Genomic DNA, 26464 nt, shown 5'->3' with positions numbered 1-26464 from the left:
GAAAACTCTAATACTAGCTTTCATACATCCACTTTAGGATCCCATACTCATCACTTTACTCACATACGACCTTCATTCATTTATCAAACAATATTTTAACTTTATTTTATAAAAAATGTTATTATTCTTTTAGAAATAAAAATTATTTTAAAATCTTATCTTAATTAAATATTAAAATTTAAAATTTAAAAATAAATAAACATTTAAAAATCAATCCATTAAAACATAGTTTAATAGATAAAATACCAATTAGTATTCTATAAAAGTCAGTGGTTCAATTCTCGTTAATGTGAACTTAAAAAAAAAACTTAAAATTAATATTTTCTATTTAAAAGAAAACCAATATCAACTTTTACTATTTTTAAAATAAAATTTTGAATAGGTGACATAAATAACTTGACAAGGTCAAATATCTTATGATTAAGTTGGGTCTTGAATACATCATATAACTAAAGTAGTTTAAATTAGGTAAATTTGCCTATGTACAAAAAATGTAAACAATTTTCTTAATTTTTTTTTTTTTTTTTTTTTTTTTTTTGTAAATTTTAATTTTTAAAAATTGAAACCCCATTTAAAATCCTTTTATTTTTATTTTTTAGACACCGGGTCCATGTCTATCTATTTCCTAATTTTGAAAATGTTTTAAAAATCTATGCTAAATTTTGAAAAAGAAATTATTTTGTTGTACAACCAGTTTAGGTAAAAATTTAAACAATTTTCATAAGGGTTTTTTCTTTTTATTTTTAACAATTGAAACCCCCATTTAAAATCTTTTTATTTTTATTTTTTTTAGACACCGGGTCCATGTCTATCTATTTCCTAATTTTGAAAATGTTAAAAATCTATGCTAAATTTTGAAAAAGAAATTATTTTGTTGTACAACCGGCTTACGTAAAAATTTAAACAATTTTCATGAGGTTTTTTTTAATTTTTTTTAATTTTAATTTTTAACAATTGAAACCCCATTTAAAATCTTTTTATTTTTTATTTTTTTTTAGACACCGGGTCCATGTCTATCTATTTCCTAATTTTGAAAATGTTTTAAAAATCTATGCTAAATTTTGAAACAGAAATTATTTTGTTGAAACATAGCTAGGAATTCAAATATGCTCTTTTTTCTTAAAAAAAAAAAAAAAATACCAAACAATTATAATATTAAATTTCCATATTTATTTGGTCAATGGACTATTCTCCTTTTCTTTTGATTTTGTTCAATCCTGATTGACCTCCTACTTGGGATTCATGGAAAAGGTCCCAAAAAAAAAAAATAATAATAATAATAATTGATAGCTCAAATGAGTTATTAAAAGAAGTTGAAGTTTTTGTTTTAATCTCAGTATCAATTCTGGTCTAGATGTATTGAGATAAGTCGTTAAAGTAAGGGTAAAAAGAATTTGAAAGGTGAAAATTTTGAATGCTATTTCCGACAATTATCCCTTAACTTTTATTTTGTGGCTAATAATTTTTAAAATTTTAAATTTTGTATCTTATAGGTCTTTGATAAATTGAAAATAGGTAATTAATCTATTAGATATAAATTTAAATGTACTTAAAAAATATAAATATAAAGTTTATATATTTCAATTTTGTATTTAGTGGATACAAAAATTTTAAAAGGAAAATACTTCGGTATTACCTGGGTTGTACAACTGTCAAATAAAAACTTCAAAACTTTAAAAACTAAGGCCGCGGTTGGTAATAATTTAGTTTTTGAGTTTTTGTTTTTAAAAATTAAACTTATAGACATTTATTTCCACTTTCAAATTTCTTCATTTGTTATCTATTTTTTACGATGGTTTCAACTTAGACAAATTTTAAAAACTAAAAAAGTAGCTTTAAAAAATATGGTTTTATTTTTGGATTTTGATTAAGAATTCAACTATTGTAAGATGCAAATCATGGTAAGAAATATGGAACAAATATGGTTAATTTAAAAAAAAAATAAAATAAAAATAAAAGCGAAACTTCATTTGATGACCATTTGGTTTTTGATTTTTTGTTTTTAAAAATTAAGTTTATAAAAATCATTTTTACCTCCAAATTTCTTTATTTATCATATACTTTTTAACAATCGTTTAAATAACCAAACCAATATTTGAAAACAACTTCTAAAAAATTGTTTTTGTTTTTAAAATTTGGTTAATAATTCAACTATTGTATTTAAAAAAAAGATGCAAATCCTCGAAAGAAATATGTTTAATTTTTAAAATAAAAAATAAAATGAATATTAAACGAAATCGAAATAATTATAAAATGGGATATAAATTTATAATTTTGAAAGTTTTATACAAATTTTCGATGAGTAATTTTGTAATTTAACCTAAAATTTAAATATATATAAAAAAAGCTACCTATTTAGACCGGAAACTAGGGGATCTTCCCTAAAGTTGCAAAGGGAAAGTGTGGAAAATTTGAGAGAGAGAGAGACATGAAGTCTGAGTGAGCTTCTCATCATAATCCCACGAGAGCAGTTGCAGAAAGTTTCTTCAAGTGTCAGAATCGTAATAAGGAGGAACAGCAAGGGTAAAAGCTCTGACAACTCCAAACACCTCTTTTATCGGCCCTGGTTTCGGACTCATTCAATTCCTCGAACTCGGCGTTTAGCTTCTGGTTGGTGGGAAAAAAAGAACTGGGGAAGAGCTCGGCGACGATACTCAGCTCTTTTCCCCTCTTCTTGTTCTTCTTCTTGTTCTTGTTCTTCTTCCTTCTTCCCCTTCTTAGAACAACCCCTTTTTCCCTTCCCCTGTTCATTCCCTCTGCTTTTCCTTAACGGTTTCACGGACTTCCCCCTTTGGCAGAGCTTGAAACTTCAAGAAATTTCGTTTCTGGGGTTGTGTGCTTTGGTGTCTGTGAAGCGTCACATTCATCAAGCTTCTGTTTTCCCCTTACTTTGGAGTATGTTATCACTTTTTACTGGATTTTGATTTCTGGGTTGTAATGGGGGTTTTCCATGCATGTCTAAAATGTGTGATCTTTGCTCTTTTGGGACTGCATTGCATTTGGGTTTCTTGGCTTTTGTTGGTTTTTGGGATTATTGGGAATGGTGAAGGTAATGGGTGTTTGTTTTTTATTCATTTATTTATTGTTTGGAAGATCAACTTTGGTGGTAGTATGTTGATCATGGAGTTTTGAGGTTTTCTACAAGGACCTTTAGGTGATTGTCTTGCCCCTATTGATAAAATTTGCCTATCAAAGTGTTTAGCTCATTGAGCTAACGAAAGCAGATGATTTACTTATCTGTTGAAGCATTCTTGATTCTGATTATGTTTCTTTATACATCAACATTCTACAAAGGGAAGGGCTTTGTTTGATTCGTGATGTCAGTTGTATTGCTGATGTATTGATGCTTGTTTTCTGCTGATAATGGGCAAAATCAGTGCATGGAGCTTTAGTACTATGTGCTGAGTTAGCAAATTGATTTATGACAGAAAGTGTTTGTTCTCATGCATTTTTTTTTATTTGAAATTTTAAAGGAGTCAAAGTTACAATAGTTGAAGGCATAGCAGCTTGTCCTGACACATGGCGTACTGATCTATTAATCTTTCTGTTGAAGATAACTAGTTTTTATCAAGGAGTTGCCAAATAAACATAGCTATTTGTAGCATTAAATCATTTTGTGTCAATAGTTTCATTTAATAATCAATTCATAATTATGTGTATTGATTGAGTGAGCATGCGTTTTTGCTGCATTATAAAGTTGGACAAAAGTCACATGCATTTCGTGTCCCTTCAACTTCTGGTCTTCTTACTTTTGGGGCATTTTATCATCAACAAGAAGTTTGGGGCACTAGAGCATGCTAGAATTTCTTTTTCTGTTCATAAGGATGAATGAATATGTCAGTGATCTATCTTGTCAAACTCATTTAACTTCCAAAATCTGTTGAACTAAATGTGCTACGTATTTCATCCACTCTTGTAATTTCGTTTTTACTCATCCTGCTTAGTTTGTAAGCCACACATTTATTTTACTGGTTCCGACTGTCAATGCTACTTTTACCATGGTCTTTTATTGCAATAAGTCCGAATAGCTTGATCTCAACTTATTGTTAGTTGACTTTGTTCAATGGACATGTTTTCTGTTACTTATTTAGTATTTCACAATTTCATTTATGGTTTTGCGATTTATGAATCACATGTTTATAGTAAATGGCAATGCTAATTTCACAAATGTAAGAAACCATGCTCAGTATATGTGAATTCTGTGTGTGAGTTAGAGATAATGCCAAGTATTTATTCTCTTTTCTTCCTTAATGAAGATTTCCCTTTTCCTTTTGAAAAAGTAAAAAAAAAAAAGTTGAAATATGCCAAAATTAGAAGCACTGTTTGATCTTGATGCACATTACACAGATATTATTAGCATGTCGGTTTTTTCACTCAATAGTTTTCTGGCTTAATGTAGTGAACTGTAAAAACTTCAAACATTTTGCCATTCCAATTGAATATGAATTTGCTGTTCCATTTATTTCTCCAGGTACTGACTGGCTTGGGTGGGAGAAAAAGTTGTATGAGTTTTGCCGGAGACTTTCAACCAGAGCAGAAGGTATAATTTTCAGGACGATATTGCAGTTGAGTCTTTAACCTGTATTTCTCGAGTTCATCCCTTTAACTTGCATTGTATTTAGCAACTCTTATTTATTTCTCTCATTTAAATTTTCCACTCATGTCTCTTCTTACTAGAAGCTTCTAAAGTATTAAGTCTTTACCTTAGGCTAGTTGTACTAGTCTCTGCTTGTCTTTAGCATGTCTCTTGAAATTTTTACATGCTTGCAAAAGCTTTGAGTTCATCTATTTGATTTTCCAACTGCAATTGGTCTTCTTCTCTTCTTCTAGTTAAGTTTTAGTTGTGGCTGGAGCCCATGTTATTTTCTGTCCATTTTAATTATTTCTTCTCAAATCAAGGAATAAATGCTCTAGAAAAGCTGTTTAGTTTTGGCTAGAGCCCTTTCAGTTTCAGGAATCTCCATAAAGATCAAGTTTTATTTGGACTTCCAATATCCCCTCCTTGTCCATGTTATTTTCTGACCAAGCCTCACTAGAAAAGCTTTCATGGACTGTTATTGTTTTATTTCAAATGCACTAGGTGATGATCCATATGGAAGATGAACAGGATGGTGAGCTACCAATTCCATCTGGTCTTCTAACTGGCATAAACTTTAGTGTCGCAACTCAGCAAGATACGGTAAGTATTTTAATTGTGATATAATAACCTCATTTATTGCTTTAGGAAGTCACTAATTTTCAAGACCAATCACTTAGGTTTTTTTTTTTTTTGGTTTGTTTGTTTGTTTGTAATGGATTCTTGCATTGGGTGCACTATTGGCCATTAGGGTTTTTGAATCTTGGATTAACCTGGATCTCTGTGCTATTGACATGAAATGGAGTACCTTGACTGCTCCCTCGTTGTGTAGTCTGACTTCTTTTTGTGGGCTTATTTTTTATATGCTCTTGTATTCTTTCATTTTTCCTCAATAAAAGTTTAGTCATTCATTCAAAAAGAACAGCCATTACTTGTGTAATGTAGGGCTGGGGATTGGAGCTTTTCAACAAAGCAACGATGCCTTACTACTGAAATGACTTTGGAGATTCACTCAAGAAGAAGGATCTTTAGGGAAGAACATTTTTTCTAGCATATATGGGACAAACACCTTTAAACTATTGCATGCATGGTCATAGGATATATGTATGTATTGGTATACAAACAATACAAATTCACTTCTCTCCTTAGGGTTATATTTAGTTGGTGTCACATTTGCTTAGATATGACAACAAACTTCTATTTAATTCCAACATTTTTGGTTGGGAAGCAGCATTGTAGCAAGCTCTTGCCTAACATAGGATCTCAGTTCAAGCACAACTACACTCTAAATATGATGGGTAACCACCCTACTTTCTCTCACTGCCCCTTCTTTACTAGTTGGCTCTTGCCCTATAAACACACTCATTCTCTACTACCTACCATTATTGATATTGCCAATTTGAAAATAGGTTACAAATCCATGAATGTCGTTGTTTCTATCAAATAGGTGACAAATGGGACCTTAATTGTTAGATTAATTAATAATTTTTTTGGTAAAATAACAAGCTTATTTTCAAGGATATAGCACGTACGATATGATATATCATTTTATTTAATAATTAATAACTTTCTTATAGTTTTAATGTTTTAATTATTGAATTCAAGGCTTAAACTTTGTTTTTCATCGTTAATCTTATAGTGCTCAAATCCTTGAATTTAAAACTTAAAATTTAAGTATAAGATAACAGCCTTACTTCTCCTTCTCTCCAACTTGGTGTATTACGTGTGCTGCACACTTTGAATATCCGGAACACCTCTTTCTTCATTGTTTCTTTGCTTCTCATTATTGAGACATTATTCTTGTCGCTTTTGGTTGGTCCTTGGCTTTCTCGGATTGCCCATATGATTTCCTTGCCTACATTTTTTCTGGTCATCCTTTCCATTAGGAGAAAGACTCTTTGACTTGCTATTAATAGAGTTTTCTTTTGGTATCTTTGGATGGAAAGGAATGGTAGAGGCTTTAGAGATTCTTTTTCAGGATTTTAATGTCTGTTCCTTTCTATGGACTGGTGTAAACATTACCGACTTTTTTCTAATTTTAGTCTTTCGTACTTGATTTCCAATTGGAAATGTTCTTGTAATTCACCATAGGCGTTTTTGGAGTTATTGTTGAAAATTAAATATGTTTTAATTAGATAAGTTATAGATGAATTAATTTATCGGAGTTGACAAAATTAAAGGATGAGAGTTAATTATGTACGTTAATGTAAGAGTTAATTTAGTAGAGTTTCACATGAATTAAGTGTAGGACTTTAATTGTTCCATGTATGTTTAATTAGGGTGTGAGTTATGTATTTAAATTTGTCCATAACAATCCTATAAATAGGATTGACATTTACAAGCAACCAACTGTGAAGAAGAATATACAAAGAGATTTAGGTTGAAGAGTCTTCCAAATATTTTTGTTCTCTCTCAAATATTTTTTTATTGATTATTTATTTATGAGTGTCTATCTCATGCTTCCAACAAAGTGGTATTAGAGCTTAAGTTTGGAGTTTGAAGAACAAGAATTGTTTTTGCAAAATGCCAAATAATAATTTGGTTCCTTTCCAAGTGCCTTGACTTAATTGAGTCTTGAGTTAACAGCGAGTAGGTGCGATCCCTACGAGCTATATCACACACGCACTACTGTCAAAAGAAAATTATAGCAACTGGTGTATTCGTATGAAAGCTCTACTTAGTTCACAAGATGCATGGGACATTGTTAATAATCGTTATGAAGAACTAGAAAGTGATGCGACTTTAAATCAAGCTCAACGAGAAGCTTTGAAAAATACAAGAAAGAAAGACAAAAAGGCTCTCACCATTATTCATCAGGTCATTGATGATCCAAATTTCAAGAAGATTTCTGAAGTAACTATTGCACATCAAACATGAAAATTTTTGGAGAATACACATAAAGGAGTAGATCAAGTCAAGAAGGTTTGCCTCCAAAAATTGATAGGTGATTATGAATCACTTCATATGAAGGAGTCTGAATCGGTTTCTGTTTTTATTCTTCAAGATTGATAGTAGTAGTAAATGAAATGAAAAGATATGATGAGACAATAAATGATAAGCAAGTAGTAGAAAAGATACTTCGCTCATTGGATGAAAAGTTCAATTTTATCATTGTAGCTATTGAAGAATCAAAGGATCTAAGTACAATGTCCATTGGTCAACTTATGGGTTCTTTACAAGCCTATGAAGAGAAGCTTATCCAGAAGAACAAACATACAACTAAGCAACGTTTTCAGATCAAAGTTGCAATTAGAGATAAAGAAGATAGCCTCTTGAAAGGCAATTGAGGTTGAGGACGAGATAACAATTGTGGACGTGGTGATTTCGGAGGCCAAGGTTGAGGAAACTACAGTCAAAGAAAATTTTATAAGAGTAATTCAAACTCTAATTCATCAAGAGGGTATAGAAGACAAAATTATTCGAGGTCAAATGGAGAAAGATCAAATAATGAAAGGAGGTATGATAAAAGACATGTTGAATGTTATAACTGTCATAAATTTGGACATTATTCCTATTAATGCAAAAATAAAGTTGAAGAAAATACAAACTATGCTGAGAAAGATGAAGAAAGTGGCGAGTCATATTTGCTTCTAGCATGCAAATGTGAAGAAACGTGAAAAAATGCATGGTATCTTGATAGCGGTGCAAGCAATCACATGTGTGGATGTAAGTCGATGTTCGTGGAACTTGATGAATCCGTTGGTGGTAATATCATATCTAGTGATGCCACAAAAATTCCTGTTAAAGGAAAGGTTAAAATTTCGATCAACTTGAAGAATGAGAAATATGAGTTTATCTCTAATGTTTATTATGTGCTTGATATGAAGAACAATAGTTTAAGTTTGGGACAACTCTTAGAGAAAGGCCGTAATATTTTGATGAAGGATTATAGTCTTTCAATAAGGGACAATCGTGATAGTATGATTGTTAAAGTGCAAATGATGAAGAATAGAATGTTCTTATTAAACATTCAAACTGATGTTGCTAAATGCTTGAAGTCATGTTTGAAAGATCCATCTTGGATTTGACACTTGAGACTTGGGCATTTGAACTTTGATGGCTTAACACTATTAGCAAGGAAGGACATGATGAAAGGACTGTCATATGTCAGACATCCAGATCAATTTTGTGAAGGTTGTCCTTATGGCAAGCATTTAAGGAAGAGTTTTCCACAAAAATCTTCTTCAAGAGCAAGGAGACCACTAGAGTTAGTTCACACTGATTTTTGTGGATTGATCAAACCAAGTTCTTTCGGTAAGAATAATTATTTCTTATTATTCATTGATGATTTTAGTCGAAAAACTTGGGCTTATTTTTGTCGAGGAGAAATCAAAGATATTTGGCATGTTCAAGAAATTTAAAGCTCTTGTTGAAAAGGAAAGTGGTTACTACATAAAAGCTTTGAGATCAGATAGAGGAGGAGAATTCACTTCAAATGAATTCAAAGATTTTTGCTCAAAAAATGGAATTCGTTGGCCTATGGCAGCTCCATGGACTCCTCAACAAAACGGTGTTGTTGAGAAGAAGAATAGAATGATACTTAATATGGCTCGAAGCATGTTGAAGAGTAAGAAGATGCTAAAAGAACTTTGGGTACAAGCTGTCGATTGTGTCGTATACTTGTCCAATTGTTCCCATACTAGAAGCTTGTGGAACAAAACTCCTCAACAAGCATGAATAGTAAGAAAACCATCCATTTCTCATTTTGAGAGTATATGGAAGTATGGCTTATGCGCATATACCTGATCAAAAGCGTAGTAAGTTCAATGATAAAAGTGAGAAGCATATTTTTGTTGGCTATGATGCAAGTTCAAAAGGCTACAAGCTTTATAACCCTGTTACAAAGAAGACGATGGTAAGTAGAGATGTGTTTGATGAAGAAGCAACATGGAATTGGAATGATGAACCAAAAGACTAAAAGTTTTTACTTTTTCCTAATGATGATGATGAGTCTAGCGACATTGCTTCTCCATCAACACCACCAACATTCTTGAATGGATGTTTGGAAGAAGAAGTCTACTTAGAACAACCTATTGACTGTGCTGTGAGAGTTCCAAGAAGATAAAGTTCTGAAATTATTGTTGAAACAATTGTCAAGAATGTGGATTAACAGAATCAACAAATATTTCCTTGACAATGGGTATTTGAGATGCCTTTATGAACATTCTCTTTATATTAAGACTAATGGTCATGGAAATATTTTGTTGGTTTGTCTGTATCTGGATGACTTAATTTTTATAGGAAATTGTGTAAGTATGTTTGGAAATTTCAAGACGGCAATGACCCAAGAATTTGAAATGACAGATATTGGGTTGATGTCATATTATCTTGGCATTGAGGTGAAACAACAAAAGAAGATATTTTCATCTCTCAAGAATATACTAGAGAAATTCTAAAGAAGTTCAAGATGATCAATTCTAATCTTGTCACAACTCCGATTGAAATTGAGACAAGACTATCCAAATATGAAGGAGTTGTCGTTGATCCTTCATATTTCAAAAGCTTTATTTTTGAGATATTTGACTTGCACGCGACCAGATATTCTTTTTAGCATTGGATGAGTCAATTTACGGAATCTCCTACAACTACTCATTTGAAAGCGGCAAAGAGAATTCTTTATTACCTCAAAGGCTTGATTATGAGTTATTTTATTCATCATCTAAAGAATTCAAGCTTGAAGGCTATTGTGATAGCGATTTGGCTAGAGATGTTAACGATAAAAAAAGTACAAGTGGATATGTTTTATTTGTTGGTAATACTGCTTTTATTTGGAGTTCAAAGCAGCAACCTATTAGGACATTATCTACTTGTGAGGTAGAATATGTTGCTGCAGCTTCACGTGTTTGTCATGCAGTTTGGTTAAGGAATTTGCTAAAGACAGTTGGAATTTTGCAAGATGATGCTACTGTGATCTATGTAGACAATAAGTCAACAATTGCTCTAGCAAAGAATTCGGTGTTCCATGATCATAGCAAGTACATTGATACAAGATTTCACTTTATCAGAGATTGCATTACAAGGAAGGTGGTTCAAGTTGGACATATGAAAATAGAAGATCAAATTGCGGATATTTTCACGAAACCACTCAAAGTTGATGTGTTCAACACATTGAGAACTTTGCTTGGAGTCTTCAAAAAACATGTTTAAGGGGATGTTGAAAACTAAACATGTTTCAATTAGATAAGTCATAGATGAATTGATTTATGAGAGTTGGCAAAATTAAAGGATAAGAGTTAATTAAGTATGTTAATGTAAGAGTTAATTTAGTAGAGTTTCACATGAATTAAGTGTAGGACTTTAATTGTTTCATATATGTTTAATTAGGGTGTGAGTTATGTATTTAAATTTGTCCATGACAATACTATAAATAGGATTGTCATTTACATTGTTAAAGCAACCAAGTGTGAAGAAGAGTACACAAAGAGATTTAGTTTGCAGAGTCTTCCAAATTTTTTTGTTTTCTTTCAAATATTCTTTTGTTGGTTATTTATTTGTGAGTGTCCATCACACGCTTCCCACAGTTATTGTTTCTTTTATTTCATTCATTAATGATTTGTTTCCCTTCCTCAAAAAATAAACCATCACGGTAGACCTAGTGGTGAATAAGCCTGAATGTAGGTTCAGTCCATAATGGACTACTTATCTAAAATTTAATATCCTATGAGTTTTTTTAATAATCAAATGTAATAGGGTTAGGGGGTTATTCCGTAAGGATAGGTGGAGTGTGCAAGCTTGCCTAGAAACCTACAAATATAAACAAAAAAATTATAACAATTCATATTGGTGAAGGGTTCAATCATAATAAGTATCAACCTGTTTGTGAATTTTAATGGTAAAGGGGTTTAATTGCAATGATTTCATAAGCGGGGGACATTGTTCAAATTTATAAAACTCATGTTGAGATTACTCTATATTGGAAGGTGAACGTTTTGCTTCTTCTTTTTTTCTTTTTTTCCCCTTCATTTATCTTAATTTTTATTCCATGTACTTCTGTTTGTAAAGGAAGAAAGAGGGATAGGAACCCTAGTGAAGCTTGGTCTCTTGTTTGCTATCATTTTTCTTGGTGGGTTTGATTTCGAAATCCTTTTGTAACTAGGCATTATTTTGCATAGTTGGAGTCCCTCCATATAGAGGGATGTCTCTTTTCGTGGGTTTGGTTTTTTGTACGCCCATGTAATCCTTCATTTTTTCTCAATGAAAGTCATTTCTGCCAAAATAAAATAATATAATAAAAAAGGTTTTTTTTTTTTTTTTTAAATTTTTGTTTCATATATTAAAAAATTGTTGTTGGATAAAAAACCAAAGGTGCCTTAGACTTGTGAGTTTATACGTGCCTTTAATTTTGTACGGTGTTATGTTGCTAAACATGCATGATTTGATTTTTTGATATTCTGATGTGAAAAGAAACTTTATCGATTAACAGGAGAATATAGCAGTACTAACAGTTGATGCAGCCAGCGAGGTATCTGATCCTAAGTTGGGACTTCCGAATCCATCTTATCAGTGCACCACATGTGGTGCTAGCTCCCTAAAATCTTGTGAAGGTAATTAACTAATCACGTTATAAAGGTGTTACTTGTTAAGTTTTCTTTCACACGTTGGAGTGTACTAACAATTTTGTTTGAATGGTTTTGGAAGGACATTTTGGGGTCATTAAATTCCCATATACTATAATCCATCCTTATTTTCTCTCGGAAGTTGCACAAGTGTTGAATAAAGTTTGTCCAGGGTGTAAATCTATCAGGCAGGAACTATGGGGCAAGGTCAGGTACCTCACTTATTGTGATGAACCTTGAATTATTGTAATTAATTTAAAAGTTGATATGTAGATTATTCTCATAAAAACAATGTCTTTTCTCCTTTCCATCCATGTTTTGAGGAAATTTTTTTGAATTCTGATTCAATTGAAGAACGATGTACAGGGCTTTTAGTACCCTCTGATAAGAATGTCGCCTTACCACTCTCCCCTTCGCTTATCTCACCCCTCCAAAACCATTTTGTCTTCACTCCTTTGGATCCAACTTTAGGTTTAACAAGAGGAGTTATTCACTTGGCAAAATGACTCTCCACCTTGTGGGGAGGTAAGTTTGAGTTGTGTGGAATCAAGTCATTCAGCCCGTGGATTTCAGTTGGAGGTTGATGTTTTTGAAGATTCTTTATCTGAAGCTTTTGACACTATTTTGGGATTGTGACAAGAAGACTCCTCCTATTCCTTCATCCATGCCGGCCAAATTTACTTCGTTGATTTCTTGTGGTTTTGAGTTTTGTGAAATTCCTCCTTTCTCTCAAGAAAGAAGCCGCGTCATGGTTGTTTTTTTATTCTTTGAGATATTTGGATTGACTTGCACAAGGAGATCTTTAATTCCTTTGCTGGTGATGGTTCTCCCGAAGCTTCTTTCAATATGTTGAAGTTGTTGCAGTGGTGAAGAGTTTTTCTAGAAATGGTTTCAATGTCTAAAAATAAAACGTTGAAGAACAAAGCACCAAAGATCTTTCCAGGAAGATGACCTCATTAATGGGTCCTTTCTACTGTATTCGCTGTCAGAGGGTGGAGGAAAACCTAGACCACCTCCTTTAGGACTGTTTGTTTGCGAGGTTTGTGTGGATTTGCTTTCTATTTGACATTCAGATTGCTTGTCAGAGGGATATTCGGGCTATGATTGGGGAGTTCCTCCTCCATCCGCCTTTTAGATAGAAAGGCCACTTGTTGTGGTACACTGGGGTGTGTGCTGTTTTCTAGGATATTTGGGGGGAGAGGAACAATAGGGTCTTTAGAGGTCTGAACAAGGACCTTTGTGAGGTTTGGTCTTTAATGAGATTTCATGTTTCGTTTGGGCTTCCATTTTGAAGGTTTTTTTTTTGTAATTATTTTCTAGGTAATATCTTGCATAGTTGGAAACAAGAGGGGTTGTTTTTTGTGGGCTGACTTTTTTGTATTTCCTTGTATTCTTTCATTCTTTCTCAATGAAAGCTTTTGTTTCTATAAAAAACAAAAGGCACCAAAGATCTTGATAAGACAATGAGCCAAAGCTGACGAGACACCGAAGATCTTTTGCTTCCTTTACCATGAAAACTGAAAATCCAAGCCTTTCAACTCCCAACCCCCAAACTCCAATTGGGCAAAAGGAAGCTTTTAGCCTTCTTGATAAATAAATCTCAGACAATTTATTTATTTATTTTTAAATTATTATTTCTTTTAATGAAAAATTGAACTCATTGAGGATAAAAAAAAGAAAGAATACGTGGGCCTTCAAAGAGAACCCACAAAAAAGAGGGAGGTGACCTACAAAAAGGCATCTAATAAAATAAAACCTATTGGAAAATTACAAAATGACTTCATCATTAATGCCCACAAAGGGACGTCGAATTTAATTGAAGACTACTCCTTAGTCAAGGGCCTTTGAAACCCTCTAAAATTCTATTGTCCCATTAAAGTTCTACTCTTCCTTTCTCCTTAAAGCCCCTAAACAATAACACACCTCACACATCCCGAAATCCCTTACTTTCTCGCAAAAGGGTTGGTGGAGAAGGAACTCCTTGATTATATCTCTACAACTTATGTGCTAGGATATCTCTACAACTTATGTGCTAGGATATCTCTACAACTTATGTGCTTAGCCAGACTAAAGCCAAACTCATTAAAAAATCGGCTCCAAATAACGAACGCATAATCACATGACCAAAGAATATAGTTTGGGTCTTTCAAAGAGAAAAAGGTCATTTTCTTTCTCCATCTGTCTTGTTTGATGCCTTGGTCGGTTGATGATTGGGGAGTTCCTCCTCCATCTGCATTTCAAAGAGAAATGACTGTATTCTATGGTTTACAGGAGTGTATGGATTATTGTGGGATGTTTAGGGGAAGAGGAACAATAGTGTGTTTCATGGTGTGGAGAGGGACCCTAAGCAAGGTTTTGATCCTTGGTGAGATTGCATGTTTCTCTTTAGACTTCGGTTTCGAAGACTTCTTGTAATTATTTTCTAGGCAATATAAGGGGAAAAAAATGTCATTGTGCCCTCGGAACTCTTCACCTTTTGAAATTTTTATCTGAGCTGGTTCGATATGGGACTAACCATGGTCAAACGTAACTGCCTGGTGGTGGTGGTAGCTTCTGCATTTTTTTTTCCTAATCTAATTTAAGATTTATTTTTAAATTTGTATTTTGGTTCTCTTTACATGTGCCAGGTTGAGGATCCAACATCTGATTATCATCGACCTAAAGGTTGCAGATATTGTTTTGTAAGTTCATTTAGCTCATGTTGTTTTATTTCTGTCTTAACAGTTCATTGTTTCAAAACTGTTCTGATGAAAAAGTGTTATTTCAAACCATGCTTTATGTGCTCAACAGGGAAGTCTAAAGGATTGGTATCCGCCTATGAGGTTTAAGCTTTCTACTACTGATATGTTCAGAAAAAGTATGATTATGGTGGAAGTGAAAGAGAATATGTCGAAGAAATATCAAAAAAAGGTGGCTAAAGGAGGATTGCCTTCAGATTATTGGAATTTTATCCCTAAAGATGAACAACAGGAAGAGAGTTATTGTAGACCAAACAGGAAAATCCTAACACATGCTCAGGTATTGGGCCTCTTTATGCATCTGAGTCCTTGATTAGATTTAGTTTGCCCAGTTTTTTTTTTATCTACGCACATTTCCGTTGTTTCCTCAATTTATTTTCCTTAGAAACGTCAGAAACTACTGTATTTCTTGATCACTGTGAACCCCATGAAACCCTGATTTGTTTAATGATGCGATTAATATGTTCTCTTTTCTGAGTAAAGAAAGACGAAAAAAAGAAATTCAAATCAGGAACCACAGAGAGAGAGAGAGAGATGTGTCAAAATTATAAATGCATAACCTTAACGGCTTTAGAGATTATAAAAATAATGATGTCCTGGATTTTTACTTTGTGGGACCCCTTCTCTTATTTATTTTTTTGTATGCTCATGTATTGTCTTCTTTCATTTTTCTCAATGAAAGTAGTTATTTGTATTAAAAAAGAAAAAAAGATGTCCTCCCATCTAGTTTATGTTGTGTGCTTTTCTCTTGAGTTTCTGTCATGCTTCTTATGTCTTGGGTCTTTTTATCATTATGATTATTTTAATTTAAAACTGTTCACTTAATATAATGTCTTATTTTATTTTTTTAAAAAAGAGAGAGTGAACGAACTAAGCAGTCTTGAAAGCCTTGAACACATTGGAGAATTGAATGAATATTGTAAACTAAAGGAGTCTGTTGTCTGTAATGCGTTGCTCTAGCCTCAACTGATGCATTTCAAAATTAATTTGGCTTCAACTTTATAATTTTGATGTTTCTTTGTCATTCATACCTTATCCATTTCTTTCTGGCAACTGCAAATCTTTTGCATTATTGTAAACCTGTGATATTTTCCTTCACTATTTTAACGATACGTTTTTCTTGGATTTCAGGTTCATTACTTGTTGAAAGATATTGACCCAAAGTTTCTTAAAAAGTTTGTGCCTGCAACAGATTCACTGTTTCTGAACTCTTTCCCTGTTACTCCAAACAGTCATCGTGTGACTGAATTGACACATTCATTTTCAAATGGACAGCGTCTGATCTTTGTAAGACTTTTCTTCTCAATGCACTGTTGTTAGGTTGAGGTTATTCAAACAGAAGGATATTTGAATGACATTTGCCTCTTTCTAACGTGTTGCTTTTAAACATGTTTAACAATTTAAGGATGAAAGGACCAGGGCTTACAAGAAGGTGGTTGATTTTAGAGGGACAGCTAATGAGTTAGGTTCTCGCATTCTCGATTGTCTCAAAATTTCGAAGGCAATTTACAATATCTTTGTCTTTTGTCTTAATCATGTTAATTATTATGTGAAACTTTTGCGCTTGCTTATATTGCCACTTCTTTTATGCAGCTTAGCCCAGAGAAGTTACAAAGTAAAGATTTGGTTTACCAGCAAAAGAAAATAAAGGATACTGCTACTAGCTCGTATGGTTTAAGATGGATCAAAGATGTTGTTCTTGGAAAGCGGAGTGACCATTGTTTCCGCATGGTTGTTGTTGGTGATCCAAACATTGAGTTAAGTGAAATTGGCATACCTTGTCATGTTGCAGAGAGGTTGCAAATATCTGAACATCTGAGTTCCTGGAATATGAAGAAATTAAGTACTTCTTGTTACCTTAATCTTGTTGTAAAGGGAGAGATTTTTGTTCGTCGTGAAGGTCGTCTAGTTCGTGTACGTAATGTTCTTGAACTTAATATGGGGGACACTATATATAGGCCCCTAGCTGACGGGGATGTCGTGCTGGTTAATCGACCACCATCCATACATCAACATTCACTTATTGCTTTATATGTCAAGCTTCTTCCGGTCTCCTCAGTTCTTTCCTTAAACCCACTTTGTTGTTCTCCTTTCCGTGGAGATTTTGATGGTGACTGCCTTCATGGTTATGTTCCTCAATCACTCGAAGCCCGAGTGGAGGTTAGAGAGTTGGTTTCTCTAGATAGACAGCTAATTAATGGCCAAAGTGGTAGAAATCTGCTGTCACTTAGTCATGATAGTTTAACTGCTGCTCATTTAATTATGGAAGATGGAGTTTCGTTAAATGCTTTCCAGATGCAGCAGTTGCAAATGCTCGCTTTACATCAGTTGTTGCCCCCAGCAATTGTAAAAGCTCCTTTGTTTAGAAATTGTGCTTGGACTGGTAAACAGTTATTCAGCATCCTCCTACCTCCTGATTTTGATTATTCTTCTCCTTCTCACAATGTTTTTATTAAAAATGGAGAATTAATATCTTCGGAAGGATCTTACTGGCTTCGAGATAGTGGCAGAAACCTCTTCCAAGCACTAATAGAACACTGTGAGGGGAAGACCCTTGACTACTTGCACGATGCTCAAGGGGTTCTTTGTGAATGGTTATCAATGAGGGGGTTGAGCGTTTCATTGTCGGACTTGTACCTCTCTGTGGATTCACACTCTCACAAAAACATGATGGATGATATCTTTTGTGGGTTACAGGAAGCTGAGGAAACATGTAATTTAAAGCAGCTGATGGTGGATTCACATAAAGATATCCTTACTGGAAACGATGAAGATAATCAACACATGTTATCTATTGAAATGGAGCGTTTAATTTATGAGAAGCAGAAATCTGTTGCTCTAAATCAAGCTTCCGTTGATGCTTTCAAGAAAGTTTTCCGGGATATACAAAATCTAGTTTACAAGTATTCTGGTAAAGACAATTCTCTTCTTACTATGTTCAAGGCTGGAAGCAAGGGTAATTTGCTGAAATTAGTTCAGCATAGCATGTGTCTTGGCTTGCAACACTCTTTGGTTTTTCTATCCTTCAGCCTTCCACATAAGCTCTCATGTTCTGCATGGAACAGTCAGAAGATGCCTCGTTATATTCAGAAGGATGGTCTTCCTGACCGTACACAGTCTTTCATACCATATGCTGTGGTTGAAAATTCCTTTCTCTCAGGGCTTAATCCGTTCGAGTGTTTTGCTCATTCAGTGACAAATCGAGATAGCTCTTTCAGTGACAATGCTGAAGTTCCTGGGACTTTGACACGAAAACTTACGTTTTTAATGCGGGATATTTATACTGCATATGATGGAACAGTGAGGAATGCATATGGAAATCAGCTGGTTCAGTTTTCTTATGACATTGATAGACCTACTAGCGTCTCTAATGAATTGGATAGTGAGAATAATAATAAAGATCGTGATATAGGTGGTCATCCTGTTGGGTCATTGGCTGCTTGTGCTATGTCAGAAGCTGCATATAGTGCTTTGGACCAACCAATTAGTCTACTTGAAGCTTCCCCGTTGCTAAATCTAAAGGTACTGTAGCCTTTTCCTCTCAATGCGACTGTTTCGTCAAAGATTTTTGGAAATGTATATATTATTTTTATTGTTTTATTCTCTGTTTGTAGAATAATCAATTAACTGAAGGGTTTTGATAGACTTAATCTTGGGAAAATTTTCCCGGGCTTTAATCAATAGGTGCGTTTGGTTCTTAGTTTTCAAAAGAGACCTTTTTATTCCCTGAGTTTTTTAAAATAGGTTTAAAAGGTTCCTTCTAACTATTTAAAGTATTTTTATATTATTTTATAAGCTGATGATTTATTTTAAAATTAAAAAATTATACTCTCTCCTCCCCACCATCAACCCTCCTTCCATCTTCTTCCTCTCATCACAACCGTTTCATCATCCAACCCCTTCTACAACACTCCTCATGTTCCCTAGATCTCGTGGTTGCCATCGCCAAACCCAACGACCACCTCCCTTACATATGGGTAGTGCCAATGAAAAGGACTCATCTTTATGATTATTGAATTAACCGATGACTTTCATAGATTTCACTGGAAACACACCTCCTAAAATTAAACCCACAAACACAGGCTTTCTCAAATTATTCTTACATATTTAATATTCCTTTTAAATTATTCAAAAAGGTGTATGTATCCAGTACCCAAATACCCCATTCAAATTTCTGCAAGAAGGTTTGAGCTTTTATGTTAGAATTGTTACCTTGTGAATTCAGAGAATACCCAAGCTTCAAAGATCTCCTTTTTGGGTTTCAGTAGAGAGATGAAAATGTCAGTAGTGGTTTGGTTTAAGTAGAGAGATTAAAATGTCAGCAACGATTTCGACTTTGACCCACGTGGTTGTCAGAGGGAGATACTTATTAGGACTTCGATCGGATGTCCTCTGTTTCTGTTTCTACTGCAGCTTCTACTGGAGAAGGGAGAAGAGGGTCAGGTAAAAGTAGAGGGAAGGAAGGTAGAGAGAAGAAACAACTTTTTAATTTTAAAATAACACATCAGCTTTTAAAATAATTGAAAAAATACTTTAAATAGTTAGAAGGATCTTTTAAACCTATTTCCAAAAATTTTGGGCCTAAAAGGGTCTATTTGTAAACTAAGGGACCAAACATACTTATTGATCAAAACTCGGGGACTAAAAAGGTGATTTTTCCTTTAATCTTATATTTAAAGACTCTTGTAGTGTCATTTCCTCTCCATTAATATTGATAACCACTTGTTGGGCCTTATGCAAATTTTAAGCCCACAAGTGGATTAGTGTTAAAGTTTTGATATAAAATTAAATTTGCAGTAACCCATAAACTTAAACCTTTTGGGTTTAGTGTTGATTTAACTATCTGCAAAGTGCTTTTATGTTTTTTGCTGCATGCTATGTGTGTGTTTATTTATTTATCTCTTAAAACAAAATTTAAAACTTATCTTACACAAACGAGTTTTCTACCTTAAGAAACTTTTTTTTTTTAAAAATTTTTCCAAAAAAAGTACTAGAAAACTTTTCAAGCATAACTTGTAAACAGGTCTGTAGTTTCTGATACCAAGATTAATGGTTGTGATATATTTTACTCATGCAGAGAGTGCTGGAGTGTGGTTCAAAGAGGAATAGTACGAAACAAACCTTTTCATTGTTCTTATCAGAGAAACTTTCAAAACGAAGTTATGGATTTGAGTATGGAGCGTTAGGAGTTAAGAACCATTTAGAAAGAGTAATGTTTAAAGATATTGTGTCTACTGTCATGATAATGTAAGTTATTATATTTTCTATGTTTTTTATATTTGTCATAGCCGTGTTTATAGTATCTTTTGATTGACGTTATTAGCAATGTTTTCTATGGATATTAGTTTCTCGCCACAGCCCTCGCGGAAAAAGCATTTTAGTCCTTGGGTTTGCCACTTTCATGTGTGCAAGGTAATGCAATCTGAAAACTGTCTTTCTTTATATGACGCAAGTATATACTGTTAGAGTCCTCTGTATCTGGTATCAACCATAGTATATCCATCCAGGAAATTTTGAAGAAAAGAAGATTGAAGATGAATTCTGTCATCCATTCCCTTAATATACGGTGTGACTCTGTGAGACAAGAAGGAAGAATGAATTTGCCCTCTTTGCAAATAATATCCCAGTACGTTCCTTCTTCCATTGACATTTAGAGTTGGTTCCCTTTCGTTAAATATTCTCTATTTGGGCTTTTCTATCAAAGCAAGTTAACCTTTGTAATCTCACTTGAGCTGTATGTTGTTTTGTGGCTTGGCTGATAAGGGATTGTCCTCTAGCTGATTCAGTGAGGGAAGATGGTGATACGGTGTGCTTAACTGTTACAATAGCCGAAAACACAAAGAACTCTTTCCTGCAATTAGATTTCATTCAAGATTTGCTGATTCATTTCCTTCTTGGTACAGTTATAAGAGGTCTGTACTATTTGTTACCTTGCAATACTTAATGTGCATTTCCACACACGCATGGCCAGCCTGAATAGCTGATGTTTTGACTTGATAATATTTCATTATCTAAAACTTATCATTGATGTCTGTTTTTTCTTGAATTTAGAGATGAAGTCACAATGTGTTAAAAATGTCTTTACTGATACATTTTTTTAATATTTTCTGTAGAATATTGGATATATTTGGTGTGCTTTAGTTATGGGCACCTGGTTCATTCTTGTATAATCTATAAATTAGGAGTTAGAGAAGCTGTAGGGGAATCGAATTTTGGGAAAAAGGGGCTTTATTTTGAAAAGGCCCAAGACAATGTTGATTGGTTATATGAATTGAGCTTTAGATGGACAATGTGGAAGAGTGCTTTCTTCTTCAAAGTCAAGTTACTCTTTATCCTGTCATTCCCAAGTTTGTCCAGCTAGAAGGCTTTTCTCTAATTCGAGTCTGTTCTTTTTGGTGCCCCCTTGTTAGCTTTTTATGCATTCTTTTCATGAAGTTATTTGTTTTCTTTTACCGAAGTTATAAAAAGAAAACATATAATGTGCTATGGGATATTTGACAATATATTTGCATTAAAGTTGCTAGGTTTCTCTTGATTTCTCGCTGTTTCAACTGGCATAACTTTTTTGAAATACCAATGGACTTTTTAAGATGTTCTATCATTTGCTTGAGTACGTTTGTTATTTGGCTAGATTTCCCAAAAAATTATGTTTTCTTTTCCTTTGGTATTTGCATTAGGCTTTGCTGAGATTGACAGGGTAGACATTGCATGGAATGACCGGCCAAAGGTACCAAAACCTCGTTGTAATCATGGTGAGCTCTACTTGCGGGTGACCATGTCTGGAGAAGGAAATTCAAGATTTTGGGCAACTCTTGTGAATAATTGCCTCCCTGTAATGGATTTGATTGATTGGTCTCGTAGTCATCCGGATAATACACATAGTCTCTGTTTGGCATATGGAATAGATTCTGGATGGAAGTACTTTCTCAACGTTTGTATTTCTGTCCACTACCTTTCTGAAAAGTTTCGCTTGGTTCTTGCATCAAACCATTTGCAGGAACTTTTCCATGCTTCTAATCTAACCATTCAAATATTTTAATGCAGAGTTTGGTGTCTGCAACGTTGGATATTGGTAAAACAATACGTCTTGAGCATTTGCTGCTTATTGCAAATTCTCTTTCGGCTACAGGAGAGTTTGTTGGCTTAAATGTGAAAGGACTGTCACATCAAAGGGAACATGCTTTGGTCAAAACACCCTTTATGCAAGCTTGCTTCTCAGTTAGTTATCTAATTGCTAATCTCCATTTGAATCATCATATTGAGTAAGCAGTGAATGTAAAATTTAACCCATGGTTTTCTGCAGAGTCCTGGTGCCTGTTTTGTTAAAGCTGCCAAGGCTGGAAGTAAGGACAACCTGTCAGGAAGTTTAGATGCCTTGGCATGGGGGAGAATTCCTTCGTTGGGAACGGGGGGACAGTTCGATATCCTATATTCTGGGAGGGTAAGATTATATGTTCCAACTTCATACGCTTCAGCTCATCGATCCTTAAAAGACCAAAAAAAGTTTTTATAACAATTTCATTGATGATGTATTCAATTATTCTGTATGTGCAATTCCATAGAATTATATCTGTTGTTTGGAATAGGGTTTAAGCTAATAAGTTTTCAAACGTGTGGTAAATGAATTAACAAAAATTATAAGATGCTTGTCTCTAATAATGAAAAGGTACCTATTTCGTACATGTGAGGATTTCTTCACCTGCCAAGATTCCACGTTATAGGATTTTTGTTCTTATCCTTCTACTGCCTCCTGCAGATCTCTTTAATATTTGTACATACATACATGCATATATATTATATTTGACCACTAATTTGGTCACGCAATTACGGTGCTTCTTCTTCAAGTTGAGTGTGGTATTTCTTTTTCTTTTGTTATATAAATGTTGTTAATGAATATACATGTCTGTTTTTATCCCAAGAAAAAAAAAAAAAAAAAAGAACAACCAAAAGAACGAAGTTCAAATGATGAATCTAATTAAAATGTATACTATATTATGTCATCCTTGATGCATGGAAATATTCATTTCTACCAGTCTATTCCATGGTCACTATACCTGTTATCTGCTGCTTCAGGTTCTTGCAGTACTTCAGCTATCTAATGGTTTCAAATTGTTCTTACTTCAGCTATCTAATGGTTTCAAATTGTTCTTACTCTTCAGGGGCATGAGCTTAATAAGCCTGTCGATGTTTATAATCTACTGGGCGGCCAAAGCACTTGTGAGAAGCAGAATGCAAAGATTGGATCTCTAGATAAGAACAATATATCTGAAAAATATAGTGCTCAGTTAGTGCTTAAAAATGGCGGTTCTACCATTAAAGGACTTAAAAAGCTGGATAATGTATCTAAATCAATTTTAAGGGAATTTTTGACACTGAACGATATTCAGAAGCTGTCATTTGCATTGAGAACCATTTTACACAAGTTAGTCCTTCCTCTTTGGGCATTGCTCAGCTCTTACAATTGGCAACATTATATTAGATGTGTCGTTTTTTCTCTTTACATTTTCTTTTATTTATAATTTCCCTTTTGGAAAGAAAAAAAGGAAAACACCAGAAAAAAAGGAAAACACCAAGCTAGTTCTAGCTTAATGAATAATTGTTTATTGCTTGAAAATCACATGCCTGGTATCTTACGTTGTTCCTTTATAAAATTTCGAATGCTGCTGAAATGTCATATGCTGAATGGAGTTGGAGTTCTAAACGGTTTCACTTGTGCGTGCAGGTATTCTTTAAATGAAAGATTAAATGAAGTGGACAAATCAACTTTGATGATGGCTTTGTACTTTCATCCTCATAGGGATGAAAAGATTGGTGTTGGCGCACAAGACATAAAGGTATTTTCTATAGAAGATGAAACTCTTTTGGCATATTCCATCTATCCCCCCTCCCTGAATCCCAAAACAGAAATAAAATAATAAATAAATAAATTAGAAACAATGAAAGAACAAGTTTCTTTTGTGATTCTTGCCTTTTTAACTTCCTCTGCTCTTGCCAATAGTCTCGAGTTGTTATGCTCCATTCTGCACTTCCATTCTTGTCCAGGTTCCAGCAATTATGGACAGACTTCTCTTCTGAATTTTTTAGTTCGACAACATGTGGGGGTGGGGATTCAAACCTCTAATGTGTTGGTTAGCGGGGCATGTCTTAACTAGTTGAACAATGCTGACGACTTTTCTTTGGAATTGACAAGGGAGGAGAAAATTGTTGAAGGATGACAGATTTGGGAGTAGGAACTTTGCCCGGTGGAAAAGAAACATTTTAGAGTAGTCTAAACTAGATGTAAGCTCCTATTATTTTCTGGCACAGCCCACTATGCAATTTTTATTTTCCCTGGGATCAATATCAGAGGTGCGTCTCAGTGACAGGCTCAAAGAGGTTAGATAGGCTGGAGGCCAAGTTAGCAAGGAGAAGTCATCTCACTGACTGCCTTTCAAACTGAGAGCTATCAAGTGTTGTTTATGTTCACTGAAAGTCCAAGACATTGTTTGAAGAATAAGCCACCACTTTGAGCATTATTTACTATAGCCACAAGGTTCCATGGTGCACTTCACATCCACATGATGAAGATGAACATGTCTTGAGGCAACCGAATGTTGAGTCCCTAAGAGGAGCTTGCGGACACTTGTTCCTTGTCTGTTCCAATCTAGTGAAGAGCCTCAGCTCCAATCCTACCCCTCAGTATTTCATTTTGGTTCTCGCTAGCTCTTTTTTGTGTATGTACAAGGAACATCCCCACAGGGTTTTAACCTCTGACCTTTCATAGAATTGGTTGGCTCAGCTAATTGAACTCGACTTTCGTAACACATTAGGCTGAACAAGTGTAAAATTTTATTGCTAGGATGGATTTTAGAATTAAAAAGAATACGAGTTCTAGTCAGTCACCTTTAACTTAAGTTCCATTGTTTTTGACATAATTGAAACCACATGAATGTTATTACCTTCTTTTTTGCCATACAATCAAGGAAACATTAAAATAAAAAAATCTGATTGGATCTGAATGCACTTAAAGTAGATATATAGAGTAAGAAATTTAATTCATTTAACTCTTTCTTAAAATGATCCACATCATACTGGATTCTTCCCCCAACCAAGGACTCAGATAGAAAAAGGAGACGAGATTAGAAATTTAGAATAAAGTGCAGTTGGTGAAATAGGTGGCTCACTACATGTCCAAGCATCAGACTAGTATCAGTGACCTAAAGGAGAGTGTATGAGGTTTATCCATGGGTTCAACTTTCAAGCGAGGCAGTAGGGATCTAGTTGATTAGCTGATGAAACTGAGGGAGACAAATCACAGTCACTTCAAAGTAGTATTTTAATTCTTAGATTTCTGATTCGAGCCTCCCTTAGAAGCAGGATCCAGTTGGTCAGCCGATGGCACTTGCTGGTGGAGACAAATATAATCGTCACTTTGAACTGAAGTGACCAATTTAAATTTCAAATTCTAGCCACCTTAGAATCAAATCCCAACCGCCTCAAGAAACTTCCACGACCACACTCACTATCATTCTATTTAAATTCCCTCCCAAACTTTGAAGTCAGAGGCTATTCTCTTATATCAATGGTAATATGCCCTATTGTTTAGTGGGATCCTATACTTCAAACAACTGAAATATGAACTACCAACATGTTTTTATCCTTTCCTTGTTATTTGTGTGGTTTTGTCCTGAACTGTGGCTCAAAATATGTAGTTTGTAGTTGATCTCTGTGGTGTTATTTTATTACCTGCTACCTGTTTGGTAAAGAGATGTGATGTTGATTCATGGAATTTATGTAATCATGTTTACCTGCTACCTGGTACTTTTGCAGGTTGGTAGCCACTCGAAGTATCAAAATACACGTTGCTTCGTATTGATACGATCAGATGGAACAACAGAAGATTTTTCTTACCACAAGTGTGTTTTAGGTGCTTTGGAGATCATTGCTCCTCATAGAGTAAAGGGTTATCAGTCGAAATGGATGCAAGAAAAGTTTGAGTGATCCATCTATCATGTACATATACGGGAGTTCAGGTATGTACAGTGGCAAAATTAAAATGGAGATTTTGGTCTGAAATATCCTGAAGTTCTTGGGAGTTTGAATGCAGTCAAGTTGCCTTTAACTTAGCCTGTTGTCTTTATATTTGCGGAACGCCAAAAAGGTTTTGGTGATTCCTTTGCTGACCTGTTGCACTACTATTGATGAATTTTCACTTCGACTTCGATGATGGTGGCTCATCAGTTTTTGAATCTGTATACCTTTTTTTTTCTTTTTTTCCTTATTTCGCCAAGAGGTAGTATAGGATGTAGAATATGTGAACAGGAAGAGAGCTAGACGAGCAGTTAACCCATTCTCTTTCTTTGTTTCTTTTGTCAATAAAAATAATAAACTCTCATCTGTATATTTGAATTCCTGAGCTTCTTTTTGCTCCTTCTACTCTAACTTGTTTGCCTTAATATAAGCAATAGGCAGAAAAGATCTAGTGGAAGCAGCAAAGAGAAGCTCGTTCAGGCTGGTCTCTTCATAATGTAATTTACTTGATGATATACATTTTGGTATTGTTTGTTATAAAATGGCTACTGGGATCATGATTTTTTGTTCCCTATTCTGCGTAA

The 26464-nt window shown here is 34.1% G+C and overlaps 1 protein-coding gene across 8 annotated transcripts; it reads left to right on the top strand.

The window, feature by feature from the left end:
* Positions 1-2362: 2362 nt before the first annotated feature.
* On the top strand, positions 2363-26464 carry NRPD1A (nuclear RNA polymerase D1A). 8 transcript variants are annotated; one of them, XM_090307297.1, is made up of 22 exons: positions 2494-2610; positions 2799-2895; positions 4472-4565; positions 5081-5179; positions 5522-5611; positions 12002-12120; positions 12215-12339; positions 14760-14813; positions 14923-15150; positions 16002-16157; positions 16276-16371; positions 16464-18392; positions 19948-20117; positions 20216-20282; positions 20378-20496; positions 20634-20782; positions 21548-21801; positions 21915-22088; positions 22174-22311; positions 23030-23292; positions 23593-23704; positions 25680-26464. In XM_090307297.1, exons 5-22 carry the CDS (start codon positions 5571-5573, stop codon positions 25848-25850), a joined length of 4365 nt encoding a protein of 1454 aa, XP_090163423.1. In that variant the 5' UTR covers positions 2494-2610; positions 2799-2895; positions 4472-4565; positions 5081-5179; positions 5522-5570; the 3' UTR covers positions 25851-26464. The 8 variants fall into 8 exon arrangements, with proteins under 8 accessions (XP_038905039.1, XP_090163423.1, XP_090163424.1 ...); XM_090307298.1 differs by having other exon boundaries at positions 5502-5611; XM_039049111.2 differs by lacking the exon at positions 5522-5611 and having other exon boundaries at positions 2363-2610; positions 4472-4540; positions 12000-12120.

The sequence above is a fragment of the Benincasa hispida genome, chromosome 11 (genome assembly GCF_027475165.1).
Source record: "Benincasa hispida cultivar pf3 chromosome 11, pf3_genome.v1.1, whole genome shotgun sequence".
Taxonomy (NCBI): domain Eukaryota; kingdom Viridiplantae; phylum Streptophyta; class Magnoliopsida; order Cucurbitales; family Cucurbitaceae; genus Benincasa; species Benincasa hispida.
Note: the sequence above shows the minus strand (reverse complement) of the source record. Positions and strands in the feature narration are given on the sequence as shown.